The sequence below is a fragment of the Palaemon carinicauda genome, chromosome 1 (assembly GCF_036898095.1).
Source record: "Palaemon carinicauda isolate YSFRI2023 chromosome 1, ASM3689809v2, whole genome shotgun sequence".
Lineage (NCBI taxonomy): Eukaryota > Metazoa > Arthropoda > Malacostraca > Decapoda > Palaemonidae > Palaemon > Palaemon carinicauda.
Genome location: NC_090725.1, coordinates 279,178,675 through 279,191,174, shown reverse-complemented (window position 1 = coordinate 279,191,174; position 12,500 = coordinate 279,178,675). Strand labels below are relative to the sequence as shown.

General features: G+C 32.3%; 1 protein-coding gene across 1 annotated transcript in view; it reads left to right on the top strand.

Moving 5' to 3' along the window:
- The window catches only part of Ak1 (Adenylate kinase 1), a 36,083-nt gene that overhangs the window by 13,777 nt on the left and 9,806 nt on the right, over nt 1-12,500 (top strand). Inside the window, 1 exon segment of the mRNA XM_068391505.1 lies at nt 11,871-11,940. Within this exon segment, the coding sequence (XP_068247606.1) occupies nt 11,871-11,940 (70 nt within the window).

Here is a 12,500-nt window from a genome sequence, read left to right as displayed (position 1 = left end):
TTGAGATACGTCTCACCTCAAAGGTGAAGGCAGAAAAATAAGAAATTGCATTTCAATGAAATGTCTTGATGTAGAAAAAGAATCAAAAGATGCCATACAGGTGAAGGCCCTTTTGAATAAGTTGAACAACTCGCACGTTTAAAGGTCCCCCATGAATGGCAGAGGTAAGGGGCCAGTGACAATGCCCTAGCTAGCAGGGCAATGCCCTAGAGACTGATCATATATATTTATGTACAGTGCCCTATGCCCCTTCTTTATCCAAGCTAGGACCAGGGAGGGCCAGGAAATGGATGTTGATAACTCAGCAAATAGACCTATAGGCTCCCCAAAATCCCCAATCATTAGCTCACAAGAATGGTGAGGATGTAGGTACTACAAGAAACTATCAAGATAAGTTTCTAGCTTGAGTGGGCCTCGAACTCAAGTCTAGCAGACCACCAGGCAAGAACACTTCCAATAGGCCATTGTAACCCTAAGCGAAAATCTTTAAGCCATCTTCGAAACCAAGTATATGAAGAGGTGAAACAAATATTAAGCTGTTTCATTCTCAAGAATTTCAAGTCTATTCCAGATGGGTTCTCATGTGCAAATATTCCCCTCCTGTTGCAAATATCCAAAGATCTCGTAAAACCGAGTTTTTTTGTTATATTCTCTCCATAAGCTTTGCCAACAAATACCACCTTAGCTTGACAACAGGTAATTATCTCAATCTCAAAGGTGATCTTGTAGAGAAAAGGATCACACTTACAGGTGATGTCTACAGCACTCCCCCGCGCGATTTCGAAAAGCTCGTTTGCATTCCGGCCGAGTTACTGACATTCTATTTTCAGTGGAAAAAGGGAGATCGAATGTGCCGGTGGTTAAATTTCGCTGGCTGTTGTTGTGGCGTAGATTTCAATTGTTATATACTGTATATATATATATATATATATATATATATATATATATATATATATATATATATATATATATATATATATATATATATATATATATACGGTTTATTGTCCACTGCACGACAAAGGAAGGACATGTCTGGGGTTTGGCCTGTTTTCATAAAATCTCTGGCCAAATGGTGATTGTTAATGATTAGAGACCTTTGTCCGATCATTCTTAGCGAGCCAACCTAGTACGGCTAGCCCTGGCTCGCACAATTTTGCTAGTCATAGCGATACGAAAAATATTTTCACAACGTTAACGTATTCCCACTTAGAAAGGGATATATATATATATATATATATATATATATATATATATATATATATATATATATATATATATATATATATATATATAAACAAATCTCGTGGATCCTACAAAGGGCAGGGACGTGTGGTGAGTTAATATGAAAACACTTCAAAGTAAGTAAAAGTTGTTTCGAAAACAAAGGACGTCCCAGAGCAGCCACCCAGAGTATGACAAATCATGGGAGTCCGGAAATAAAAAGCGAATAGAACAGATGATCCCAGTTTCATGGAACAACAGGGCATTTTTACGCGGGACACATATAGCACCAATTAACTTTAAAAGGCGCCGATTTGTATTTTTTCAGAAGCCAGTGTGTTGTTGACAGTGAAAGTCATTAGAAGTCGACGTTTCACATTCAGAATTGTTTCGCGTGAAACCCTGATTTCGAGTTCCAAAGAGTAGGCCTACTGGCTTTGTTTTTGTTAAAGTTGCACGTATATGTGCTGCATTGTAGTCTTATGACATTGGCATGTAATATTTACTCGACTAATAAGGCCCCAGTAGAATAATTACGCACGTCAGTTGGGATCACGCTGAAGGAATTTGGTATCAGAAGTAATTGGGATCTCCTGTAATCTTTACATTAAGGTCATGAGCTCGGTAAAGAGATTCTGTCTCAGCACACGCACATAATCTTTATAAACCAAATAAGGAGATTCAATCATTCATACAAAACTGGTCAGCCTTTATGAAGAAATACGGTCTTGCAATCGTGATATTCATGACCCTAGTGAATAATTCGGTCTTGTTTATATAACAGATGAAGATCAATTTTGAGAGACAAGTGAAGTGTGTCTAACCGTCTTGTATGTTTGAAAGATTTCTTTGTCTAGATTATTTAATGGGTTCTAAGTAGAATAATCTTTCCATCAAAATCACGTGATATGAATATGTTGTGGAATGATGGGGGTGGCGGGCGGGAGGTGGGATGGCGGGGATATTTGCCAACGAGTGGGCGTTGGCAAGGTCGGTACAATGTGTGACTGGCAAACAAAATATTCAGCTACGAACTATGTTTTATTACGATCGTTCGGTTATTCATAAATTCACTCTACATACTTGGATTAGTGTTTTGTAAAGATATTGTATTCCAATTCATCCCTTGCAAGAACTCTTGAAAATTAATGTACATATTGGATATAAGAATCATGTTAAGAATATTTTCACAACTCAGTATGTTTCTAACTTAAAAACATATTTAGAAAAATAATACATAAAATAATAGATATTATAATGTATATACAAAAATGTAAAATATAATTTGTTAAGGAATATTTCTTTATAAAAGGGAAAAAAACGTATGTTAAGAAAATGTAATTGTATTTTCAAATTAAAAGATGAAAAAGAATTCTATTTTTTTCATCTTAGGAACGATGTTCGCAAGACAAAACTCACGACCTGCAGTTCTCTCTCATTTTATCTCTATTCAAATTCCAGATTCTAAACTAGAATTAATGTCTTTAGTTTGTTACAAATTCTCTCTCTCTCTCTCTCTCTCTCTCTCTCTCTCTCTCTCTCTCTCTCTCTCTCTCTCAGATGGCAGCATTCACTACCTGGGCTAGCTGCCCACAATTATTTCAGTTAGAGAAAGTAACCTTCACTCGCCCTTGGTTTTATCAGACCAGATTTCTCGGTCTGGGAAAGTATGATAAAAACGAAAGTTAGAACGAGGAAACAATTTCCTCCGGAGACTAAAGTCAATAGCTATCACTACTCATTTACTGTATCTCTTTATTCTATTTACAAGGAGTAACTAGCTCAGAAGCTTCTTGGTCGATTTAACCCAATCTTACAAAAAGTAATGTATTTTTTTCTGCGTATGGTTGTACTAGCTTGATTTAGAGTACTGTACTAAAATTAATCTGTTGAAGAGATTATGAATTAGAAGATGTATGACTAATAGTGATTTGAAATAGGCTAGTACTAGTGTAGGTTAGAATAAAATTAATCTGCCTAAAATATTATGAATTAGAAGATATATGACAAATAATAATTTTAGATAGTACTAGCTTGGATTAGACTAAAATCAATTTAAGAGATCATAAATTAGAAAAATATATGACAAATAATTTTGAGATGGTGCTACCCTGGTTAGAGCAAAATTAATTTAAGAGATTGTGAATTAGAAGATATATGACCAATAAATTTGAGATAGTACTACCTTGAATTGCACCAAAATTGATAAAAGAGATTATGACTTAGAAGATACTGAATATGACAAATAATTTTAAGATAGTACTTCACTGGATTAGACGAAAATTGATATAAGAGATTATGAGTTAGAAGATACTGAATATGACAAACAATTTTGAGATGGTACTACATTGGATTAGACCAAAATTAATATAAGAGATTATGACTTAGAAGATACTAAATATGACAAATAATTTTGAGATAGTACTACATTGGATTAGACTAAAATTGATGTAAGAGATTATAAGTTAGAAGATATATCACAAATAATTTTGAGATAGTACTACCTTGGATTGGACAAAAATTTATATAAGAGATTATGAGTTAGAAGATATATGGCAAATGATCTTTATCTAACACTAGCTTAGATTAGACTAAAATTAATCAGGAGATTATGAGTTAGAAGATATATGACAAATAATTTTGAGATAGTACTAGCTTGGATTAGATTAGAATTAAATCAAGAAATTATGAATTAGAAGATATATGACAAATAATTTGAGATAGTACTAGCTTGGATTAGAATAAAATTAATCTAAGAGATTATGAATTATAAGATATATGACAAATTATAGTTTGAGATAGTAATAGTTTGGATTAGAAAAAATTAATATAAGAGATTATGAATTAGAAGATATATGACAAATAATTTTGAGATAGTACTAGCTTGGATTAGATTAGAATTAAATCAAGAAATTATGAATTAGAAGATATATGACAAATAATTTGAGATAGTACTAGCTTGGATTAGAATAAAATTAATCTAAGAGATTATGAATTATAAGATATATGACAAATTAAAGTTTGAGATAGTAATAGTTTGGATTAGAAAAAAATAATCTAAGAGATTATGAATTAGAAGATATATGACAAATAATCTTTAGATAGTACTAGCTTGGTTTAGACTAAAATTAATTCAAGAAATTATGAATTAGAAGATATATGACAAATAATAATTTGAGATAGTAATAGCTTGGATTAAAAAAAAATAATCTAAGAGATTATGAATGAGAAGGTATATGACAAATGATAATCAAATATAATTTAATTGATCCAATCGTTTTTGTGTTTTGAATCAACTGGGAAACATAAAGTTGGAACAGTTAAGATGGTGACCGTTTGCATCGGATAACTCCTTTACTATCTGCTAAACGCTACAGTGAGCACTGTCACTACTACAACCAAAGTAAATAAAGTAGTATCCGTATAAATGTCACAATTGTTTATTCGTGACATGTTTACTAGGAGGTATCCGTACACAAAAACCATTAGAAAAACAATGGTCTAGCCACGGGGAGAGTGGGCCAAAGGAGTGCTTAGAGATACATACAACAATTGATCTTGTCGTCCGCCCCTCAGTATTAGTGTTAACTAGATCTGTCCCTGAGACTAAATGGGTTAATTCACGTTGTAGAAGGAAAATGAAAAGGCAAGTAATTGTTGAATTTTATTGCAGTACTTTCAAAGGTTTATGGACAAATACATATGCATCCTATATATATATATATATATATATATATATATATATATATATATATATATATATGTGTGTGTATATATATATATATATATATATATATATATGTATATATATATATCTATATATATATATATATATATATATATATATATATATATATATATGTGTGTGTGTGTGGTGTGTGTATACATTATATATATATATATATATATATATATATATATATATATATATATATATATGTGTGTGTGTGTGTGTGTGTGTGTGTATATATACATTATATATATACATATATATATATATATATATATATATATATATATATATATATATATATATATATATATATGTGTGTGTGTGTGTGTGTGTGTGTGAGTGTGTGTGTGTGTGTTCACATCAGTTTAATATCCCTTCTAGATTTAAGCTGTACATCATTCTACCCAGGTTCCATATCCATGATTCTAATCTCGATCAAGTACAGTGTTTCTAGTTAGATTATATCATCTGTTTTCTTAGAAATGTTTGTTTGAGTGATTTTGCAGAAAGTTTAGTGAGTACTCCGTTGAACATTGCATGAAATGTGGGCGTTGTGACTGCTCAATATATTTTTGGCAAAGATAGGATTAAAACTTCTGCCTGGGTAGAACTCTTTGTGATAATGAGAATTGATCTGCCATGTCGGAGGTTAAAGTTTCTACGGTTTTTTTTTTTCTTCTTTTTTTATGAAAACATTATAACAGGTGCTTCTGCAGCTGGCACTAGTGAAGGACTACACTTCTTTTCTAATATTATTGCAGGGTATGAAGACTCTATGTGCGAATCTCTTCGTTGTTTTTTTCACAACAAACGTAATTTCAGAAGTCACACACCTTACGATTTTTTTTTTACCATGAATACCGAAATGGGAGCTAGAGAAGTAGAAAGTTAAAAAAATATCAGAATTACTTGTGTGCGTGACCCGTCACAAAGGACAGCTAAATATTTAGATAGATATGCTCACACACGCAACGCCCCCCCCCCCCCTCCACCATTCGACCCCACCCCTCCACAAGGGTATGACAACATCTCCCCTTACCTAAGGGACGGGAAGAACTGAGCGTAGACGAATGAATATGTATAGGTATATATATATATATATATATATATATATATATATATATATATATATATATATATATATACACAGTATGTATATATATACACACAGTATGTATATATATACACACAGTATGTATATATATATATATATATATATATATATATATATATATATATATATATATATATATATATATGTATATACACACACTCACTTGCTCTTTTTATATAGAGTAGATTTGCGAAAATGCCAAGATGGAATATGGAGAAGTAGAAAGTTTGAAAAATATCAGAAGTATGGGTACTGAGCATCGCAAGGAAATGGCTATCCTTGGATGAATCTTGCCAATTAATCCTCCGAGGCCCTTTGCATCAATAGGCGTAGGAAGAGATGATAATGATGATGATGATTATTTGAATGAAAAGAACCTGTGATTTAAAGAAATTCGGGATATGGACGGGGTAATGAATACATGCAAAGTACGCATGAAATATTATTATTATTATTATTATTATTATTACTTGCTAAGCTACAACCCTAGTTGGAAAAGCAGGGTGCTATAAGCCCATCAACCCCAACAGGGAAAATAGCTCATTGAGGAAAAGAAACAAGGAAAAATTACATATTTTAAGAACAGTAACAACATTAAAATAATATTTCCTACATAGGCTAAATAGTAGAAGAGTTTCTTTATTTTCCATTTCTTCTTTTTTTTCTTTTTTTTTTCTTTTTTTTTGGCAAGTTTATATTGGTATAATTTATTATCTACGAAGGACTACCACCAATCAGCTGTTATAGGTTAAAGTTGGTAATGGCAGACGTCACATGTAAAATTTTTTCGTGTTTCCTTTCCTCGCTGGGCTATTTTCCCTGTTGGAACTCTTGGGCTTATAGCATACTGCTTTTCCAACTGGGATTGTAGCTTAGCAAGTGATAATAATAATAATAATAATAAAAATAATAATAATAATAATAATAATAATAATAATAATAATAATAATCGTAAAAACACGTTAATGGCAAAATACTCTTACCTAAAACTAAAAATTAATGCTGATATTATATATTCATATGAGAAAATTGTGTTTTGCTTCTAATTTAAAGTCTATTTAAAGTTGATTATTTATGCAAATATCAATGATAAACAGTTTATAATTAAGAAATTATAAAGAAAAGCTGGCTCGCTATAAAGACCCGGAATTACTGAGAGCGAATCATCTCCAAAGAATTTTTAATTTAAGATCCTTAAATTCTATCGCTTTTCTAATCCTAGACTCTGTCTACTTAGGATCTAATTAACGCATACCTCCCTCCCTCCCAGGCTGCATTGGCAACCAATAGGTCATCAATATTTCGAATATTGATCATAGAGGGAGAACGATTTAATCTGAAGGTATTTCTTCCTCTTCGTTGATTCTCCGATTTTGTTCATCCCTATTATCAATACTTTTTAATTACTTTTATTATTATTATTATTATTATTATTATATATATATGTATATATATATATATATATATATATTATATATATATATATATATAGTATATATGAATTAGTAATAATGGGGAATACCTTAACAACATAAGAGATATAATATATATATATATATATATATATATATATATATATATATATATATATATATATATATGTGGGTGTGTGTGTATACATATATATATTTAAATATTTATATACGAATTAGTATTAATTGGGAATATCTTAACAATTTAAGTTTTATATAATTTATATATATATATATATATATATATATATATATGTGTGTGTGTGTGTGTGTGTGTGTGGTGTGTGAAAGAGAAAGAGAGAGAGAGAGAGAGAGAGAGAGAGAGAGAGAGAGAGAGAGAGAGAGAGAGAGAGATCACGTATGTATTTACTGTATATTAAATTATATTATATTGTTCAAGTTGTGTACTTTAACGGAAGAAGGTTATCGAGAACAGAATGTACTATAATTACTGCAATATTTACGCTTGAATATCTGAACCGTGGATGAAACCCTTTTGAAGGAAACTCCCGCAAGGCTAATGGCTTCAGGCTTTTATAGACAGCTCTTCAAAAGGAGTGGAACCCCTTATACAACACATAGGCCTACGCTCTCGCTTCCTTTTAATAAAACCTCTTCTTTCTAGTATCTCTTTCACTTCATCTATTGAAACTCCTCAAGGAAGATATAAGGTCGTGCACGTGGCATGGATGGAAAGGTGAAGTTAAAGAGGTGTTGGTAAATAAGATGTGCAAGATATATGTCATTTTTATATTGGTGCAGCGGTGTTTAACTTTTGCTTTTGGTTGACTCAGAGGCGTTCGAAGTTTACTTGTGATCGCTCAGAGTTCGACCTTTGCTTGTGATCGCTCAGAGGAGTTCGACCTTTGCTTGTGATCGCTCAAAGGTGTTCGACTTTCGCTTGTGATTGCTCAGGGTGTTCGAATTATGCTTGTGATCGCTCAGAAATGTTCGAGTTTTGCTTGTGATCACTCAGAGGGGTTCGACATTTGCTTGTAATTTGTCTAAAGGGATTCGACTTTTGCTTGTGATCGCTCAGAGTGGTTTGATTTCTGCTTGTGGTCGCTCAGAGGGTTTAACTTTTACTTGTGGTTGACTCAGTCGTGTTCAAATTTTACTTGTGATTTATCTGTTATTTTGTGAAAATGGTATTATTCTGCACAGGAATTTAATCCACCATACAGTTGTGTTGGGTAGAAATGTGACATTGATATTTTCTTTTCATTTTGAGGGGTGTAGCATATCCTGCAAAAAGGAAGCAGTATTAACTTTAGAAAAAATATATATTTTTAGAGCTTGTATATGAAAGTAAATTTATATACTGTATGTGTAACACCATTTCCTACACAGTCCAACTTTTCCTTGCTTTTATTTTCCTCATCTCGTATATCTTTCCAATTTTCATATTCTCCGATTTAGCTTTTTCGTAAGTTACAGTATATTATTGAATGTTTTTGTTTTGTATCTTCTTATCATTCATATTTTCCTTTTTTAATTGGATTTTTTTCTTTCTGCCTAAAGAATTATTGGCAAAAAAAATTCTTCAAGATGATTTTGTTTGCGTGGCTACACCATAAGCCACCGGCATCGCTAGTTACTCATGTTCAATTTTGTATCTCACTAAGACTTTGCCAAAGTTATTGTGTAAGACAACGGGGTTTATATATATATATATATATATATATATATATATATATATATATATATATATATATATATGTGTGTGTGTGTGTGTGTGCCTGTGTGTGTACACCTTTATAATATGCATATGTAAAAATGCATATTTAGATTCACGCATATATATATATATATATATATATATATATATATATATATATATATATATATATATATATAGTGTGTATGTATATCCATATACAATGTATAATATGATTGCCTACATATATAATACAGTGCACATATATATATGTATATATATATATATATATATATATATATATGCATACTTATATATATATATATAATATATATAAGTATGCATATATATATATATATATATATGCATACTTTTATATATATATATATATATGCATACTTATATATATATATATATATATATATATATATATATATATTCACACACACATATATATATATATATATGTATACATATACATACATACATACATACATACATATACATATATATACATACACACCAGTATTTAGTTTGTATATGCATATAATTATGTATAAATATGCAGTGTATAGATATCACTGCTGCATAATTATATACACACATGTTTGTGCTTTAAGTATATGTGTGATTGTGCATAGATATACGTATATATCAAAGTGTATGTATGCAAATCATAGATGCTAGCGAACACTAGCGTTAAAGGCCTGTAAATATAGCAATGGGTAATGCAACGCTAGAAGTAAGAAACTTTAGTAGGCAATAGAGTTCTCAGGTCTTTGGCACAAAATATTCCTCTTGCATAGCAATAAATTCACTAGAAATAAAGTACATTAAACACATTCCTCTTGTACTCTCACAAAAACATCGCATGCAACGAGATAAAAATAGCACTGTAGTGAACCAAGTCATCAATTAAAAGAATAACAGTTAGCAAGCTTGGCGCTCGGATAATGTTTAAAACAGGAGTCTCTCCGGCTGCCGAAGATCCTGGGATAGAGCCAAGATTCGTGTAGATTTAGTCAAGAAAAAGAAAGGAAGGGAAAACAGTGAGTCAGGTGATCTGTAGACTGTGGTTTTTTCGGTATTTGGCGTTTGAACGAAACTGTAGACTACAGACTATACAGTTTCTACGGTAGCAGACGAGTGTTAAGTGCTGATTTGTAGACAGGCAACAAGACGGCCAAGAATCTGTTATTGGATCTTGGCATAGGGAACTCTTTGATGGTCACATTTACCAGGGAAAGGTATGCGATTGGTCTCTGAACAAAAATCTTGATCTGATAAGGGAGAGAGAGAGAGGAGAGAGAGAGAGAGAGAGAGAGAGAGAGAGAGAGAGAGAATTCTTGATCTAATAAGAAAGAGGCATGTAACCTATTTATTTCTAAAACATGAGAGAGAGAGAGAGAGAGAGAGAGAGAGAGAGAGAGAGAGAGAGAGAGAGAGAGAGAGAGAGAGAGAGATTCTTGATTCGATAAGAAAGAGGCGTGTATTTATTTTGGTAAAGAGAGGAAAAAGAGAGGGAGTTCTTTATTTGATAAGAAAGTGGCCTGTATTTATTTTGGTAGAGAGAGAGAGAGAGAGAGAGAGAGAGAGGAGAGAGAGAGAGAGAGAGAGAGAGAGAGAGTTCTGTATTTGATAAGAAAGAGGCATGTATTTATTTTGGTAGAGAGAGAGAGAGAGAGAGAGAGAGGAGAGAGAGAGAGAGAGAGAGAGAGAGAGAGAGAGAGAGAGTTCTTGATTCGATAAGAAAGAGGCGTGTATTTATTTTGGTTAAAGAGAGGAAAAAAGAGAGGGAGTTCTTTATTTGATAAGAAAGTGGCCTGTATTTATTTTGGGAGAGAGAGAGAGAGAGAGAGAGAGAGAGAGAGAGAGGGGGGGGGAGGGAGAGTTCTGTATTTGATAAGAAAGAGGCATGTATTTATTTTGGTAGAGAGAGAGAGAGAGATAGAGAGAATTCTTGATTTTTGGGTAGAGAGAGAGAGAGAGAGAGAGAGAGAGAGAGAGAGAGAGAGAGGAGAGAGAGAGAGAGAGAGAGAGAGAGAGCGCACGCATAAAAAGGTAGATTTTCCGAAATGCTTCGTTTCGCACCACCAGGAACACCTTTCGGCAGACACTAATGCCAATTTATTCACGAGGTTAATGTTGTTCTTCGTCCATAAATGCATGTCCCCTGAGTCGTTGTTGCATTGCCCTTCGGGAATCAAAGTTTTAGTATACACCTGGTCGTATATATCATTCACGCCTTTCATTGTTAATTACAGGTATAGTTCGTCCGAAATAGTTGTGAACCATCCAAAGATAATGGCTCTTGTATTTTTTTGTACTGTCATCTTACGGTTAAATTTATGAAGTAAACTTCCAAGACTCGTAAAAATGGATAATTGGTATTCATATCATGGGGGGTAATTTGCACAGAAAAAAACGTATCTAATACCAATATACTGAGGTGAACTAAAGAATTTCTAATAAATCATTGAGCTGTCTTCCATTTTCATAAAAGAACGATAGCTCATATTGTTAAGATAACCAACATTTAACAGGTATTAGCTTCACCAATAACAGAAAAAACTAATTGGTCATCCCTCACATTGATTAAGAAATTTTATTTATGAACATACCAAAAAAAATGAAAGTAGGCCTATTCTAAAGTCTGAATTTTCTCCGCAGGCTGTCGAGAGGAAGCAGTTGGATCTCAACCCCCTGAGGGAAGCGAAACTCCCTGTTATTTTCGTCCTTGGTGAGTTGTTAGCATTCTTTTTAGATATAGGACTATCATAAAAAGTTGTTTTGGCTTCTGCTGTGCGGTCTTGCAGATTTTAAAAATATTTCATTTTAATTTTTCATATCGTTTATTTATTTCCTTATTTCCTTTCCTCACTAGGCTATTTTTCCCTGTTGGAGCCCTTGGGCTTATAGCATCTTGCTTTTCCAACTAGGGTCGTAGCTTGGCTACTACTACTACTACTACTACTACTACTACTACTAATAATAATAATAATAATAATAATAATAATCTATATCTAGCTTTTTCATTTATACCTTGCATACGGTATTAAAACTTGGACAATGGCCTTGATTATTACCCATCTTCTGTATTCAATTATTGTTATTGTAGTAGTAGTAGTTGTTGTTATTGTTATTGTAGTTGTTGTTATTATCAGTATTGTTTAACGTCAGTAAACAATGGGACTACCTTTAAGAGTCACCATTCCGGGGAAGCTTCCAGAAAATAGGATACCCTCATATGAATAACGGAAAAATAGCGAAGAGTAATAAAGTTTATACAAATAAAATTTG